An 18,980-nucleotide genomic window follows, 5' to 3' on the forward strand; every position below is an offset into this window, starting at 1 on the left:
ATAAATTAGAATATGTGGATCAAGTTTGCTTTATTTCACAATGATAAGACTTGTATAAGGTACAAGAGTTGTTGCTTACATTCAGGGTTTATAAAAATCATACGACAGGATGTACAGCAGAGATCGGCCATTAGTGTTAATGCAGTTAGTATATTCAGTGAAAAATTGGTTTAGGTGTAAATTTAAAAAAAAAAAAAATTGCATATTTCAAAAGTCATTTTTTATATTTACTGTACAGTTATACAGCGTCAGTTTTTCTTCACAAGTGATTATATTCGTCATTGCTACTTCCAGATGTGTCTCTGCCAGCCAACAAGGTGTGTGGATTATACAATCTGCCAGAAGACTTGGCTGCAAAGCTGAAGGATCAGTAACTGCTGCAGCAAGGATAAGGTAATTTACAAGAGGAAATATTCTTGACTCGGCACAAAACTGACATTGATTTGGAGAGAGAAATTTGCTGTACTTACCCAGGGTTAAGCCATGGCTTTTATCATGTAGTACTTAAATTATTATGGCACATTTATATACAAGTTATCCCATGTTTTATGACCCTTATGAATTTAGCGCTTAGTTATGATTATAATTTATCCCATTAAATGCTCCATGACACATACGGGTTTAGTACTTGCTTTTTTTAGTAATAAAATTACTGTATTTTGTAGAATTCTTATTTTTGAGTATAAAGAATAGAAGGCAGTAAGTAATGTTATTGAACTTGCTGGAAAATGGTCGACTAGTAAGGGTCATACAGCACCTGGGAATTGGGAGGAATTTGGGTTAAATCCAAGGATTGAAAGTAGTTAGAATTCCTTAGATCAAAGGCCCTTCTGCAGTATTCAACCCCCTTGAAGGACAGGTTAAAATGGGTTTATACTATCTGGTGTTTCAGTGACTGGTACAGTAACTCCCAGGAATCAACCACTGTCCTCCACTCGTCAGTGGCTTCTTCAGTCCGTTATCAGTATTGGACTGAAGAAGTCGCTGGCTGTTGAAACATTTCTTCGGTAAAGATTCCCAAATGTTGCACAAGTTTCAATTTTTCATCTTTGTTACATTAAATTCATGGGATGTGCTAAAGCTGAGTCACACAGTGCCTAGGGAAAGAGAGGCAGTCAGGTGTGAATCTCATCTAAAGCCTAAATAACAGAAAGGCACAAAACTGTGACTGGAACAATACTCGGATAACCCACACGATGTTTTGGTCTGACTTGGCCCATTTACAAGTCACGCCAAATGTCGTCATAAGCTTCTCTCCTATATACAGGTTATTTATGTATTGTTTCAGTCACAGTATTGTGCCCTTTTTGTTCTGAGTTAATAAACTTTTCATTAGTGGATGAGTGAGGAAAACATTGTCTGAAAGCTAAGAGAGCTCATTCTAACAAGACATTAGTTCAAATGCATTTTAGATTTGCTGTTGTTGATTCCCATGCACATATACTGTAGTAAGGTAAATTTAAGTTAGAGTAGTATAATAGTAATATTGTTTGAGGTGAAAGGTAATGTATTTCTGAAAGAATGATTAACTACCATTTTATAAATCTTGTATAACCGTTGAATTTTAGTTTGCGCTCAAGGTGTATGTATTCCTTACAATTTATATCAAATAAAGGATAAAGAAACTATATTAGTATGTTAGTTTTTCTTATCAAATATCTCAAACAGTAAAAATAACAGTAGATTCATTTAGACATAGTAAAAATGTGATAAAAAAAAAGAGGTATATAGCAAGATAAAAATCTATATAATTAGCTGTGGCTTTGTACTACTAACCAATTTGATATATGACCAGAGTAAGAGTAATTTAGGGAGTAGTAATTTAAACTTTCTCGGGTATCTAAAAGCAGAGTACAGTTCTGTTTCAGGGTTGTGGAGTCTGTACATAAAATCAACTCAGATTCCTTTATTTATGGCACCTCCTACTCGCTTCTTTAATTACGTTTTACCAACTCCAGTAACCCAGAATTGCTTCAGACTCCGACTCCACAGCTCTGGCTAATATACACGTTTCCCTCTTAATGGTTATCACACATACTTTGTAATGTCAGGTTCACTGGTTTCCCTGTCTTTATCACGGTTGCAGACATTCATGAGAGCAATTAAGAGAGCCCGGTGGCGTTGACTTTGTGCTCGAAGGTCCTCCACTGTTGCCATTAATTGTGCCATGTTTCGCCGCATCGTCTCTTGATCACTCATCTGAATGAAGCAAAAGGAAAGTGCAGTATTTCAAAATTTAGCAAAAAAAAGTGTTTAAACACACTTGTAATAAGTCAGTACCACAGCTAGATAAATTTAAACCTAAGCCACACATGGCAAACAAAAATATACATACGTATAATATCAAAACTAGCAGCCTGTACAGGAAGGCCCCGCTTATACAGCAGGTTAGGTTCCAGGCTAATGCTGTAAAGTGAGACATAGCCTTTTTTCACTTTCAAATGCATATAAAAGATTGATAACATGTTAACACTATCATATATTAAGTGAGCAATAGAACAGTCTAAAGAATACATATACAGTACACTTATCATTTACCTTAAAATATTTTTGTACTTAGCTTAAAGTGTATGGTCAATACATTTATTTTAGGAAGTCTAAATAAATGAAAAATGGATATAACTGAAAAGTGCTGTATTACTGAGATGCTGTAAAGTGAGGTCCTCCTGTATATAAATTGTGCTGAGAAGTAGTGGAGACAGGTGCTGGGTGAAGCTGAGATGTCTCATCCAGTGTAAGTGAGGTGACATGCCAGGCACTGCCATGGTAAGGTCGGGCAACACTGGACATGCTCTGGTTCATTAGGTCATGTTCTGATAGTTTTTCAGAATAATTAGTGATGAGTTTAGCTCAAATGTAGCTTCCTCTGTTTTGTGTGATGTTAACCCGTAAACGGTCCAAGCAGATCTACGTTCACATGTGTAGTGCTACAAAAGTAGATCTGTTTTTATTACATATTTTCAAATATAACAAAAAAAAAAGTAGATCAAAGTTTTTTTTACACATTTTCAAATGTAAAAAACAAAAAGAAGATCTACTTTTTTACATACTTTCAAATGTTGAAAAAACGTATATATACGTTTGGACCGTTTACGGGTTAAAGTATGTATAGCTACTGATTGCTTTCCTGTTTTGAAGTTTGAGATGTGTTTCATGTACCACATGAATTATGTCGTCCGTCCTACTGGCATTATTATTATTATAATCAAGGGGGAAGCGCTAAACCCGGAGGATTAAACAGCGCCTGGGGGGGGGGGGATGTGGAAGGCATTCAGGCTTAATTCGGGGAACTGGAGCACAGATCCAATTCCCTAAATCAAGAGCCCCTCACCAACATCAAGGAACCTTCCTTGAGGGGGTGCGTCCTACTGGCAGATCTGTGGTTTTGTGGCAGAGTACCCAAGTCCCTTGATATGTCCTATGTATACACAATTACATCTCCCACATGGTATACTATACATCCCTACTGTGACTTATTAGCAGGGTGGTATGTCCTGGCGATTTCTTTGCTAGTTTTTGTGGTAGGTATTATTACTCTTGCGAGCTGTATGTAGAATAGGGATGATGAAATTCCTTGTCTTTCCTGTGGTAGAATCAACATGTGATTGATGGTAGTGTAATATTCTCCTGGGATTTGAAAATATATTAAAGGCCTTGGTCTTGCAGATGATGATAATATATTATAATATTATCACACCGGCCGATTCCCACCAAGGCAGGGTGGCCCGAAAAAGAAAAACTTTCACCATCATTCACTCCATCACTGTCTTGCCAGAAGGGTGCTTTACACTACAGTTTTTAAACTGCAACATTAACACCCCTCCTTCAGAGTGCAGGCACTGTACTTCCCATCTCCAGGACTCAAGTCCGGCCTGCCGGTTTCCCTGAATCCCTTCATAAATGTTACTTGCTCACACTTCAACAGCACGTCAAGTATTAAAAACCATTTGTCTCCATTCACTCCTATCAAACACGCTCACGCATGCCTGCTGGAAGTCCAAGCCCCTCGCACACAAAACCTCCTTTACCCCCTCCCTCCAACCCTTCCTAGGCCGACCCCTACCCCGCCTTCCTTCCACTACAGACTGATACACTCTTGAAGTCATTCTGTTTCGCTCCATTCTCTCTACATGTCCGAACCACCTCAACAACCCTTCCTCAGCCCTCTGGACAACAGTTTTGGTAATCCCGCACCTCCTCCTAACTTCCAAACTACGAATTCTCTGCATTATATTCACACCACACATTGCCCTCAGACATGACATCTCCACTGCCTCCAGCCTTCTCCTCGCTGCAACATTCATCACCCACGCTTCACACCCATATAAGAGCGTTGGTAAAACTATACTCTCATACATTCCCCTCTTTGCCTCCAAGGACAAAGTTCTTTGTCTCCACAGACTCCTAAGTGCACCACTCACTCTTTTTCCCTCATCAATTCTATGATTCACCTCATCTTTCATAGACCCATCCGCTGACACGTCCACTCCCAAATATCTGAATACGTTCACCTCCTCCATACTCTCTCCCTCCAATCTGATATTCAATCTTTCATCACCTAATCTTTTTGTTATCCTCATAACCTTACTCTTTCCTGTATTCACCTTTAATTTTCTTCTTTTGCACACCCTACCAAATTCATCCACCAATCTCTGCAACTTCTCTTCAGAATCTCCCAAGAGCACAGTGTCATCAGCAAAGAGCAGCTGTGACAACTCCCACTTTGTGTGTGATTCTTTATCTTTTAACTCCACGCCTCTTGCCAAGACCCTCGCATTTACTTCTCTTACAACCCCATCTATAAATATATTAAACAACCACGGTGACATCACACATCCTTGTCTAAGGCCTACTTTTACTGGGAAAAAATTTCCCTCTTTCCTACATACTCTAACTTGAGCCTCACTATCCTCGTAAAAACTCTTCACTGCTTTCAGTAACCTACCTCCTACACCATACACTTGCAACATCTGCCACATTGCCCCCCTATCCACCCTGTCATACGCCTTTTCCAAATCCATAAATGCCACAAAGACCTCTTTAGCCTTATCTAAATACTGTTCACTTATATGTTTCACTGTAAACACCTGGTCCACACACCCCCTACCTTTCCTAAAGCCTCCTTGTTCATCTGCTATCCTATTCTCCGTCTTCCTCTTAATTCTTTCAATTATAACTCTACCATACACTTTACCAGGTACACTCAACAGACTTATCCCCCTATAATTTTTGCACTCTCTTTTATCCCCTTTGCCTTTATACAAAGGAACTATGCATGCTCTCTGCCAATCCCTAGGTACCTTACCCTCTTCCATACATTTATTAAATAATTGCACCAACCACTCCAAAACTATATCCCCACCTGCTTTTAACATTTCTATCTTTATCCCATCAATCCCGGCTGCCTTACCCCCTTTCATTTTACCTACTGCCTCACGAACTTCCCCCACACTCACAACTGGCTCTTCCTCACTCCTACAAGATGTTATTCCTCCTTGCCCTATACACGAAATCACAGCTTCCCTATCTTCATCAACATTTAACAATTCCTCAAAATATTCCTTCCATCTTCCCAATACCTCTAACTCTCCATTTAATAACTCTCCTCTCCTATTTTTAACTGACAAATCCATTTGTTCTCTAGGCTTTCTTAACTTGTTAATCTCACTCCAAAACTTTTTCTTATTTTCAACAAAATTTGTTGATAACATCTCAGCCACTCTCTCATTTGCTCTCTTTTTACATTGCTTCACCACTCTCTTAACTTCTCTCTTTTTCTCCATATACTCTTCCCTCCTTGCATCACTTCTACTTTGTAAAAACTTCTCATATGCTAACTTTTTCTCCCTTACTACTCTCTTTACATCATCATTCCACCAATCGCTCCTCTTCCCTCCTGCACCCACTTTCCTGTAACCACAAACTTCTGCTGAACACTCTAACACTACATTTTTAAACCTACCCCATACCTCTTCGACCCCATTGCCTATGCTCTCATTAGCCCATCTATCCTCCAATAGCTGTTTATATCTTACCCTAACTGCCTCCTCTTTTAGTTTATAAACCTTCACCTCTCTCTTCCCTGATGCTTCTATTCTCCTTGTATCCCATCTACCTTTTACTCTCAGTGTAGCTACAACTAGAAAGTGATCTGATATATCTGTGGCCCCTCTATAAACATGTACATCCTGAAGTCTACTCAACAGTCTTTTATCTACCAATACATAATCCAACAAACTACTGTCATTTCGCCCTACATCATATCGTGTATACTTATTTATCCTCTTTTTCTTAAAATATGTATTACCTATAACTAAACCCCTTTCTATACAAAGTTCAATCAAAGGGCTCCCATTATCATTTACACCTGGCACCCCAAACTTACCTACCACACCCTCTCTAAAAGTTTCTCCTACTTTAGCATTCAAGTCCCCTACCACAATGATAATGTGTTTAGGAAATTTAAAAGCCAAAAAGATTGTATTTTTATTCTTGGTATTCAGTGCTACAGATATTGAGGGCACTTAGAAACCTGTTATCACCCATTTCTTTGTTCTGAGGTCACAATGAGAGTAGTAGTAAAGATCGTTTTTGTATGAATGTTGGTAGAATTGCCGACAATATGTAAAGTAAAAGGACACAAGTACAACTAATGTGACATTTTATTGTGGCAACGTTTCGCTCTCCAGGAGCTTTGTCAAGCCGTTACAAACAGTACATGGACGCAGAGGGTATAGTAGTAGTAGTAGTAACACTAGCACTAGTATTACACCTCACTCTAAGCCTATATATACCCTCTGTGTCCATGTATTGTTTTTAACAGCTTGGCAAAGCTCCTGGAGAGTGAAACGTTGCCACAATAAAATGTCACATTAGTTGTACTTGTGTCCTTTTACTTTACAAGATCATTTTTGTTAGCTTCCTGTAGACTTTGTACTTGAGTGTCAATATCCATGATACGAACATTGAGAATAGGTAGTTACGTATTTTGTTCCTTTTCCAAGGTGAACTGTATAGAGGGTTAGACTTGGTTGAGTTATTCCCTGAAACTACAAAAGTTGAAACTTCTGGGTACTTTGACCAAGACAATATTGATGTATCCTAACTATGCAGTATGGCAGGGAATGAGTGTAAAACCGGTCTCTCCAGACGCTCAAGGTAGATACCAACGAGTAATGCACTGAGAGAACCCATGGCCATCCTCACGAGAAAACAGGTTGAAAGTCATACACTGTTCAGCTAGACTGATGACATCTTGTGTGGGTATGGGAAGTTCAATGCCAGTGAGGGTGGTGTTGCAGAGGAAATTACTCGGTCAATGGAGATTTGATAAAATGAAGGTGATGCTCAGGCTGGTGAGCTTCACGTTCTTGGTGTTGGTGTTCAGATGTGTGAAATCAGCGTTTTGAGGTGCAAGGAACCGATTGTGCTTAGGTTTAAGAGATTTTGGCCAGAAAACTTGATAATATGCAGAGAGCACTGCCAATACCAGGTGATGGAGCATAATGGTATACACCTACCATCCGACTTACGACCGAGTTCGGCTCCGAGAAACCGGTCGTAAGTCGAACTTTACTACTGAATATCAACATCACATTTTTGTAATGACTACAGTGGACCCCCGGTTAACGATATTTTTTCACTCCAGAAGTATGTTCAGGTACCAGTACTGACCGAATTTGTTCCCATAAGGAATATTGTGAAGTAGATTAGTCCATTTCAGACCCCCAAACATACAAGTACAAACGCACTTACATAAATACACTTGCATAATTGGTCGCATTCGGAGGTAATCGTTATGCGGGGGTCCACTGTATTTTATTGTTTTATTTTGGTATTTCATGTTTTACTTTACTTTTTATGCTGTTAGTACTGTATTTTATACTGTAAGGTTTAGGATAAACACTGTGTACAACACAAACACATGTTTACTTCCCAGAAATTTGGCATAAAAAACACGGTCGTAAGTCGAGTGGTCGTAAGTCGAACAGGTCATAAGTCGGATGGTAGGTGTATTTGGTTTGTGGGTTTTGGGTAACCCAAAGATGTCTGCAGCTCCGGAATTGGAAGGCAGACAGTAACAAACCTACTTTCCTGGTGATGAGGAATGTTTTGTCATCTTTTTGAAGACTGTTCCCTGGTAGTCTTGTAGGTCGTGTTCCCTGGTAGTCTTGTAGGTCGTGTTCCCTGGTAGTCTTGTAGTTATCAGGATCTCAAGCAAGTCCTGCCTCTTCTCTTGATAATTGCTGCTATGTATCACCACTTCAGCAGCAGCAGTATATCATGAAGATACAGGATTTGCTTGGGAAGCTGACAATTAAGAGACTACAATGGAACAAAATCTTCAAAAAGACACTAAAATCTTCCAGACCTCAACAGATACTCAAGGATATCACAGGGATATCCTAGAGAGTATCCAATCACAGACCAACATGCATCAATGAGTTGCTCAAAACCTGCAAACAAAATATACCATTATGCCGCTCCACTTCCTGGAATTGTCAGTCCTCTTCACATTATTAGCTCTGATAGGCCAAGCATCTCTTGAACTCAGGCACAATTAGTTCATTACACCTGAAACACTCAGGTGATCTCACATGTCTGGACACCATCAAGAATAAAAAAAAAAAAAAACTGGCCAGCCTGGATGTCGCCTTACTACCTTATTTACTGAAGCCTCCACTGCGCACGTAATCACCTACCTCGGCAACACTTCTTCAGTGGTGGTGAACTCTCCATACCCATGCAGGATTTAATTACTCTTACTGAACTGTGAGTATGTGTGTTGTCACATGAAGACAGGTTCTACAAGCAGAAATCTGAGATGGCCATGGGCTCTTCCCAGCACATGACTGGCCAACTTCTACCTTGAATATGTGAAGACCTCTTCAACAAAATTCCTCACCACATTACATGATTAACAAGTGTCAAAAATATCTTGGTGATAGTACCCAGACATTTCAACTTCCATAATTTCAGGAACAACTCAACAAAGCGAGATCCTCTCTATAGTCCACCTTGGAAGAGTACCAGAATGACTGACCCTATTCTGTTCTTAGGGATAATGACACCAAGTACAAAGTCTACATGATGCTAACAAATGTAAACAGTCTTCTCCATTACTAATCTAATGACCTCAGAACAGAGGTGATAATTAGTTTCTTTTATAGTGTCCTCACGATATATAGCAGTGAACACGTGTTTGAACAAGAATACACAGAACTGTTCCTGCTTTCAAGTTTTGTAAAACAGTTTTCAAATCCCAGTGAAAATACTATCATTAATTCCAGGCTGATCTCGCCCACTGGACAGAAAGTGACTTCTGTTGCCCCTATTCTATGTACAGATGACACTAAACAAAAAAAATGCACAATACCGTGACTGGAACAATACACAAATAACCCGCACATAGAAGAGAGGAGCTTATGACGAAATTTTGGTCCGACTTGTGGGTTATTTGTGTACAGATGACATTGTAGTAATATTTATCACCAACTATTTAAGAAATTGCCAGGACTCTCCCATCCTGATAAAGTAAGTCACAGCAGTGTTATACAGTATCCCTTGTGGAAGATGCGATTGTGTGTGTATAGAAAACATCAAGGGACTTAGATACTAAACTACAAAAACAAAAATTTGCCAGTAGGATACATGACACAGAATGCAACGTGGTACACAGCACACAGGCACATCTCTAGAATCAGAAAAGCAACAGACAAATGTCTTGAATCAGTGGCTATATTTGCTTAAAATACCATCACACAGAACAGAAGCATGTACATTTTAATAAAACATAGCTAAAAATATAATGAAACAAAAATTGCCAGGATGAAGACCACATCCAGTTACCTGACCTCAGCTGGACATTACCTGACAGGTCACCTCACACCAGATAGGACATTTCAACTTCTCCCAGCATTGTCTCCACTACTTCTGAGTACTATATATACATGTTGCTAGTTGTGATATTCTATATACCTGATAAAGCGTTATGTAGGTCAAACTTTGGTACTAATAAGACTATGATCGCGGGTTAGAACCCGCGATCATAGTCTTAAAACTCCAGACCGATGCGTTAGCCACTGGCTACACCACTTATCTGTCAATTGTATGGAAAACTGGCAAGTTGATGAATTAACTAAATGTACGTGTAAGTAACTATTTTTTCCATAGTTTTCCCAACCAGAGGCGCTATCAATATGAAACGGGAAAATAAATGAAAGGCTATAGTTAGTCATCGGTCCCACAGTCTAGGAGCAGGTATTCTGTACTATCGTCTTGATGAATCCAAGTCACAGGGAGGGAGACTGACACTTGTATACTGGTCAGATGAGGTGCAGCAGTTGAAGGCATTGTCATAGGTAGATCTACCTGTGATAATGCCTACAATTACTCCAGTATACAAGCATCACTTTTCCTGCCTGCACTTCAGATTCATCAGGATTATAGTATAGAACACCTACTCCTAGGCTGAGGAACTGATTATATTATCTACTGTCATCTGCATATAATTCTGTAAGGTTGAGAGACTGATTATATATTTACCTCTTCCCTGTTTACTGTATGTTTTCTCCAGTATTTCAACTGAAGAATTCTGTTGAGCAGGTTTAACGACTTGTAAACACGGGGGCAGACCTACCATGAAAGTAATGAAGCTTAACCTTCAGGGCCCCTAATCCCAGAGGGGCCCCAGAAGTGATTTTTATCCAGATTGCTTAAAAATTTTGGGTCTACTGTATGAAGGGGGTTGCCAAGGGGCCCCCATAACAGTTCAAGCATCAGGGCCCCAAAGATGTAGATCTGCCATTGCATAAATAATGCCAAACTATTGTTGTAGTAGCAGTAACCTAACAGGACTTAATAATGGTCTGGGACAGACTGAAATGTTACCTAAAGTTTGTTCTCCACATTGTGGGTTAGTTTTTAACTCCATTATTAGCTATTGCTAACATTATTGTGCAGTGATAATATAAATCTAACTCGAATGAGCAATCTAGTCTTACCAACTATTTTTAAACTAAAATTAATACATATAAAATTCAATATGGGTATCATTTTTTTTTTTATTATCACACTGGCCGATTCCCACCAAGGCAGGGTGGCCCGAAAAAGAAAAACTTTCACCATCATTCACTCCATCACTGTCTTGCCAGAAGGGTGCTTTACACTACAGTTTTTAAACTGCAACATTAACACCCCTCCTTCAGAGTGCAGGCACTGTACTTCCCATCTCCAGGACTCAAGTCCGGCCTGCCGGTTTTCCTGAATCCCTTCATAAATGTTACTTTGCTCACACTCCAACAGCACGTCAAGTATTAAAAACCATTTGTCTCCATTCACTCCTATCAAACATGCTCACGCATGCCTGCTGGAAGTCCAAGCCCCTCGCACACAAAACCTCCTTTACCCCCTCCCTCCAACCTTTCCTAGGCCGACCCCTACCCCGCCTTCCTTCCACTACAGACTGATACACTCTTGAAGTCATTCTGTTTCGCTCCATTCTCTCTACATGTCCGAACCACCTCAACAACCCTTCCTCAGCCCTCTGGACAACAGTTTTGGTAATCCCGCACCTCCTCCTAACTTCCAAACTACGAATTCTCTGCATTATATTCACACCACACATTGCCCTCAAACATGACATCTCCACTGCCTCCAGCCTTCTCCTCGCTGCAACATTCATCACCCATGCTTCACACCCATATAAGAGCGTTGGTAAAACTATACTCTCATGCATTCCCCTCTTTGCCTCCAAGGACAAAGTTCTTTGTCTCCACAAACTCCTAAGTGCACCACTCACCCTTTTCCCCTCATCAATTCTATGATTCACCTCATCTTTCATAGACCCATCCGCTGACACGTCCACTCCCAAATATCTGAATACATTCACCTCCTCCATACTCTCTCCCTCCAATCTGATATCCAATCTTTCATCACCTAATCTTTTTGTTATCCTCATAACCTTACTCTTTCCTGTATTCACTTTTAATTTTCTTCTTTTGCACACCCTACCAAATTCATCCACCAACCTCTGCAACTTCTCTTCAGAATCTCCCAAGAGCACAGTGCCATCAGCAAAGAGCAACTGTGACAACTCCCACTTTGTGTGATTCTTTATCTTTTAACTCCACGCCTCTTGCCAAGACCCTCACATTTACTTCTCTTACAACCCCATCTATAAATATATTAAACAACCACGGTGACATCACACATCCTTGTCTAAGGCCTACTTTTACTGGGAAATAATTTCCCTCTTTCCTACATACTATAACTTGAGCCTCACTATCCTCATAAAAACTCTTCACTGCTTTCAGTAACCTACCTCCTACACCATACACCTGCAACATCTGCCACATTGCCCCCCTATCCACCCTGTCATATGCCTTTTCCAAATCCATAAATGCCACAAAGACCTTTTTAGCCTTATCTAAATACTGTTCACTTATATGTTTCACTGTAAACACCTGTCCACACACCCCCTACCTTTCCTAAAGCCTCCTTGTTCATCTGCTATCCTATTCTCTGTCTTACTCTTAATTCTTTCAATAATAACTCTACCATACACTTTACCAGGTATACTCAACAGACTTATCCCCCTATAATTTTTGCACTCTCTTTTGTCCCCTTTGCCTTTATACAAAGGAACTATGCATGCTCTCTGCCAATCCCTAGGTACCTTACCCTCTTCCATACATTTATTAAATAATTGCACCAACCACTCCAAAACTATATCCCCACCTGCTTTTAACATTTCTATCTTTATCCCATCAATCCCGGCTGCCTTACCCCCTTTCATTTTACCTACTGCCTCACGAACTTCTCCCACACTCCTACAAAATGTTATTCCTCCTTGCCCTATACACGAAATCACAGCTTCCCTGTCTTCATCAACATTTAACAATTCCTCAAAATATTCCCTCCATCTTCCCAATACCTCTAACTCTCCATTTAATAACTCTCCTCTCCTATTTTTAACTGACAAATCCATTTGTTCTCTAGGCTTCCTTAACTTGTTAATCTCACTCCAAATCTTTTTCTTATTTTCAACAAAATTTGTTGATAACATCTCACCCACTCTCTCATTTGCTCTCTTTTAACATTGCTTCACCACTCTCTTAACCCTTTGACTGTTTTCGACGTATAAATACGTCTTACGAGCCAATGTTTCTGACGTATATATACTCAATAATTCTAGCGGCTTCAAATCAAGTGGGAGAAAGCTGGTAGGCCCACATGTGAGAGAATGGGTCTGTGTGGTCAGTGTGCACCACATAAAAAAAATCCTGCAGCACACATTGCGTAATGAGAAAAAAAAAACTGATCGTTTTTTTGGAATAAAACGCCGACTTTGAGGTGTATTTTCGTATAGTATTTATCGTTGTATTCGCGTTTTCATGGTCTTAGGTGATAAAATGGAAAACATATTACAGAAATAGAGATGATTTTCATTACTTTTACGATGAAAACGACCTTGAAACTGAGCTCAAAGTAGCGGAAATGTTCGATTTTTACCAATGTTCAAGAGTACATAAATCACACCACACGTCCAATACACGCCAACTGGGGAGTCTAATATTCTTTCACTAGTGCACTGATATTATTTATACCATTTTTACAATAATGCAGTCGTCTGCATAACAGTAAATTTTGTATTTTTTTGTATGAATAAAAAATCAAAATAGAAAGCAATAATAATATAAGAGGGGCCTAGAGATGTGACTAATGAACAGAGCATATGTTATTTTAGTGCCACGAATGTCTACCTTGTTTATTCTGGACCCTATTTTGAAATTGGCATCTTTTTTATTTTGCGTGAAATTGGCCAAATTGCCAATTTCTGACCACCATATTGGGTAGTCCAAATTAGTAAATGGGAGGTTTCTTGTACTCAGCTGATAGATAAAATGGAGTTCTAAAGAAATAGCTATGAGTTTGGTCAACTGGAACAATGGAATTGGCTGAAAATTGGGCTCAAAGTCGGCGAAATCGCCGATACGCATATGTCGCCGAGACCGCTAACTTCGCGGGAGCATAATTCCACGAGTTTTCGACCAAATTTCGAACTTTTGGTGTCATTACCATCGGGAAAAGGTTCTCTATCATTTCATAAGAAAAAATAATTTTTTTTTTTTTCAAAAATTGAGCGACATAGAATGACAGTTTCAGAGAGGGGCCTGAAACAGTCAAAGGGTTAACCTCTCTCTTTTTCTCCATATACTCTTCCCTCCTTGCATCACTTCTACTTTGTAAAAACTTCTCATATGCTAACTTTTTCTCCCTTACTACTCTCTTTACATCATCATTCCACCAATCGCTCCTCTTCCCTCCTGCACCCACTTTCCTGTAACCACAAACTTCTGCTGAACACGTATATGAAGTACTTCGCTAAATTCTGCTACTTACCAAAAATCTTAAAAGTTTATCAAATTAATAGGCCTGTAAGTCTTTAAAAATATAATTACGTACATTATTGGAATTTAAAATACAGTGGACCCCCGCATAACGATGGCATCGCATAGCGATTTTTCCGCATAACGATTACTTTTATCGCAAAATTTTTGCCCCGCATACCGATTAAAAACCCGCATACCGATTTTCGTCCGAGACGCGTCCAATGTGCCCTCACATGTGCCGGCCGTCCCATTGTTTACCAGCCAGCCTCCGCGGTAACATCCAAGCATACACTCGGAATATTTCGTATTATTACAGTGTTTTCGGTGGTGTTTCTGGAAAATAAGTGACCATGGGCCCCAAGAAAGCTTCTAGTGCCAACCCTGTGGTAAAAAGGGTGAGAATTAGTATGGAAATTAAGAAAGATTTTGAAGGGTTTGGGGCTAACCCTGAGAAGCCTATGCCAGTTGTGGAATCCATTGTGCCTACTTCAAAGATTAAGGAAATGTGTGCAGAGTGGTTTGAACTGCAAACCTTTATAGATGAAAATCACCCTGACACAGCTGTTGCAAGCCGTGCTTGTGACTATTTCAATGACAATGTTATGGCCCATTTTAGGAAAGTCTTGAAGAAACGGGAGGTACAGAGCTCTATGGACAGATTTGTTGTGCGACAGAGGTCCAGTGACTCTGAAGCTGGTCCTAGTGGCATTAAAAGAAGAAGGGAAGTAACCCCAGAAAAGGACTTGCTACCTCAAGTCCTAATGGAAGGGGATTCCCCTTCTAAACAGTAAGAAGATAATGCTCTCCCCTCCTCCCATCCCATCAATCATCACCAGATCTTCAATAAAAGTAAGTGTCATGTAATTGTGCATGCCTTTTTCAGTTTGTGTGTATTAAAATTAACATTTCATGTGGTAAAAAAAATTTTTTTTCATACTTTTGGGCGTCTTGCACGGATTAATTTTATTTCCATTATTTCTTATGGGGAAAATTAATTCGCATAACGATTATTTCGCATAACGATGAGCCCTCTTGCACGGATTAAAATCGTTAACCGGGGGTCCACTGTACCCAGAGGCTTTCAGAATTTGAGAAATAGTCTGCATTAGCCAAAAAAGCACATCTTTTTTCAACAAACCAGCTGTATCCCACCAAGGCAGGGTGACTCAAAAAGAAAAGCAGTTTCTCTTTTTAACTTTAGTTATGTATACAGAAGGGGTTACTAGCCCCTTGCTCCTGGCATTTTAGTCGCCTCTTATGATGTGCATGGCTTTTGAGGAAGAATTCTGTTCCACTTCCCCTTGGAGAAAAAAAAAAAAAAGCATATATCACAAAATATATGCTATAAGGAAGTAGTAGAAAAGGTAATAGTGGAAATGTAAGCAGTGGGTATATGGGATGCACTAGAGAGGGCAGTCTATAATAGAATACAAATTTGCAAGAATGGATGTTAATGTTCATAGGATAAGTCAGAGTTGAAGCTTCTTCAGAAACAGGTAAGTACAAGCGCACACATGATATATAGAACAGCACTCTTCAGATTTCTCACACTCAAGTCCTGATGCTGCTAGGACCATATATATAGTTCAGAAAAACTTAAATTTTTGTATAATCCAAAAAACCAAAACAAAAGCATTCACATTGCTAAACTCACAAACTAGTATTTAGTCACTTAGCCATAATACCAACTTACCTCATAATTTGTAATATTTTAAAGTTAAGAATTAATCTAAGTCTGCCCAAAATGCCTAGCCATGCTAGGTGTTCTAGTGGCCCACTCTGTAATTAGTATTTTAAACATGTAAACCACACAATATCCAAATTCTGTAAACTCAGCATTGTAATCCTTATAGAGAATAAACTTGATTTGCCTGGCTGGCAAAGCTCTCGCTGCACACACGGAGGGCACGGGTTCGATTCCCAGCAGGGTAAAAACATTTCGACGTGTTTCCTTACAATTGTTGTCCTGTTCACCTAGCAGCAAGTAGGTACCCGGGTGTTAGTTGACTGGTGTGGGTCACATCCTAGGGGACAAGATTGAGGACCCCAATGGAAATAAGACAGTCCTCGATGATGCACTGCCTTTCTTAGGCAGTGCATCATCGAGGGTTAGCCTTTCTTAAGGCTAACCCTTCAGGGTTAAAAATCCAAATGAAAGCTTATCTTGCCTATCATTTTAAGCATCCAATGTGAGATTCTGAGCTCAAACATGAACTCATAACATAATGAAACAGATTTTTGCTGCAACTCTATGCACTGAAGAAAATTTCAGTGAATGTTTATTAGTAAACAAGAAATTCAAGATTTTAAAAATTCAATTCAAACCACAATGCATAATTATTTACATTATTATAATAATCATAACCAAGCACTGCAAGTTAGGATGTGCTAAAAGGTGTAATTACTGACGGACCAGGAGGTACACAGTCACTCGTAAAATAACTCACCAGATGAGTCTTCAGGTATTCCTTAATCCCAGCCTGCGGCTCATCACAAAATTTTTATCAATATTTACTCTTCTATAGTACTACTAGCTTGTTAGGTTCATGGATTATAACCTAAATGAGGATCGTTATTGCAACAATCTAAATACAATGGCACCTCAAGTTTGGAACGGCTCCCAGCTTGAACAATTATTTAAGTGTATTTTTGGGGGTCGGAAATGGACTAATCTAATTTACATTATTCCTTATGGGAACAAATTCGTTTGGTATCGGCACTCGAACAACCTTCTGGAACAAATTAAGTTCGTAACTCGAGTTACCACTGTATTTTATGGTACTGAAGACTAATTTTTTCCCAAAATGTCTCAAATTTACGTACCATCTTGGAGGCCAAAGTAATGTTATATATTTTTTTTTCCAAAATTTAGCCAATCAGAATTGGGAAGGTGTCCTTGACACCAGAGCATCTTGTATGCCGTAAAATACGGTAGTATAATCTCTAACATTAAAGGTACTTTAAATCCTCTCGGTGTACTGTATATACATATACATACATGTTGAGAAATATACATCTGGTGTGGATGCCGTGCTTTTATAGGTAATCTTAGTTCAAAGCAATGATTATTTTGCCAAACATGTCATGTATATTTATTGCCATAATTCCACGGAGTTGTGATAATAAAATTGACATATTTCACTGATGTTAAATTAGTGAATAAACTTAGGGTGATCAAAGATAGGTTGGGCAGGATTACCATAAGATTATTGTAATTTCAATAATTATCTTTTTATTATGTCTAGCTTGTCAATTAACATTTTTATTTACAAATCTTTAATTGAAAATTAATCTTTTATTGTAATTCTATAAACTACCAGTCAACCAATGTCAACTTGTCAATTACAGTTTATAATTTTAGTGATTTTTTTTAATCTAATTTGTGTCTATTATTTTTAACGTGTTGTCATTACCTTTTACTAGATTCTTAAGTGCAAAGAACTCGAACTATTTAGTTTTCTTGTATTAAGTAGTCTTAGTTTGCCTGAAATGCCGTCCTTATTACGGGCTTTTGTTTTGTATTTGTGTACATCGTTAAACAAAATTATTATTACTGTTTATATATGTTTATGGGAGCAAGGGGCTAGTAACCCCTTCTCCTGTATATATTACTAAATGTAAAAGGAGAAACTTTCATTTTTCCTTTTGGGCCACCCTGCCTCGGTGGGATACGGCCGGTGTGTTGAGAGAGAGATATGTTTATCAATGCAAATTGCTAATTCTACCTAAAAAGGGCAATATACGTATATACTACACGCAGTACTTCAAGCATCTGAAGGCGTTTCACTGCATCTAACACACTGCTACTCCATCCTTGCAATGTGGTATGCGTCTACTTTGAAAACAAAATATCTATTGTATATGAGATACAGAACTTGAGTACTGGTGATGGAACATACAATGCCTGCACTCTGTAGGGGTGAAGATGTTGCTATTTTGAGGGTCATGCGACCTGTGATGTCAGTGCACTTCTGGAAAGGCAGTGATTGAGAGGATAACTGTGAATGCATCTTCTCTATTTTTCAGGTCACCCAACCTTGGTGGGACATGTCTAGTATTTAACCCTTTCAGGGTCCAAGGCCAAAATCTGAAGTCATGCACCAGTGTCCAAGAAATTTTGAAAAAAAAAAAAGATTATTTTTTCTTACAGAATTAAAGAGCATATTTTTGTGAAGGTAATAAAACAAAAAAAATTAGAATCTGATCAGTACTTACCGAGATACAGTGCGAAGAATTTTGTAGAAAATGATGTGGTGGCGGCAACATCGACGAATTCCACATACGCGTATTATATTATTTTGTTGTTTTAGTTGTTTTTTCTTTTCTTTTCCAATTTTTTTCTATTCCTACTAACATTTGGGGCCTGAGAGACCAATACTGTATATAATTGATATATATATACTCACTGTATTGAACACAATAACCGCACTAAAGTTATTATCATATTATTGTTTACCACTGTTGTTTATTACAATAAACATGCACAAATATTGTATAATACTAATGTTCTATCATATATTTACATATTTACAATCACTGGACATGGTTTTAGAACTGCTGGAGCTTGTGGAACTCCTTGAAACAAGG

The 18,980-nt window shown here is 38.8% G+C and overlaps 2 protein-coding genes across 10 annotated transcripts in view; one reads left to right on the plus strand and one right to left on the minus strand.

Annotated features, from left to right (window-relative positions):
- Positions 1-1,630, plus strand: part of LOC128704676 (persulfide dioxygenase ETHE1, mitochondrial) — a 40,525-nt gene extending 38,895 nt beyond the window's left edge. Inside the window, exon 7 of the mRNA XM_053799825.2 lies at positions 295-1,630. Within this exon, the coding sequence (XP_053655800.1) occupies positions 295-374 (80 nt within the window). The 3' untranslated portion in view covers positions 375-1,630. The remainder of the gene's footprint in view (positions 1-294) is intronic.
- The window catches only part of LOC128704677 (transient receptor potential cation channel subfamily A member 1 homolog), a 160,472-nt gene continuing 143,122 nt past the window's right edge, over positions 1,631-18,980 (minus strand). For 8 of the 9 annotated variants that reach the window (XM_070079576.1, XM_070079582.1, XM_070079579.1 and 5 more), the window contains 2 exons: positions 16,841-16,873; positions 1,631-2,199 (listed from right to left, as the gene is read on the minus strand). In XM_070079576.1, coding sequence (XP_069935677.1) covers positions 2,029-2,199; positions 16,841-16,873 — 204 coding nt within the window. In that variant the 3' untranslated portion in view covers positions 1,631-2,028. The remainder of the gene's footprint in view (positions 2,200-16,840; positions 16,874-18,980) is intronic. The other variant, XM_070079577.1, reaches the window with a different exon arrangement.

Source organism: Cherax quadricarinatus, chromosome 100 (genome assembly GCF_038502225.1).
Source record: "Cherax quadricarinatus isolate ZL_2023a chromosome 100, ASM3850222v1, whole genome shotgun sequence".
Taxonomy (NCBI): Eukaryota; Metazoa; Arthropoda; class Malacostraca; order Decapoda; family Parastacidae; genus Cherax; species Cherax quadricarinatus.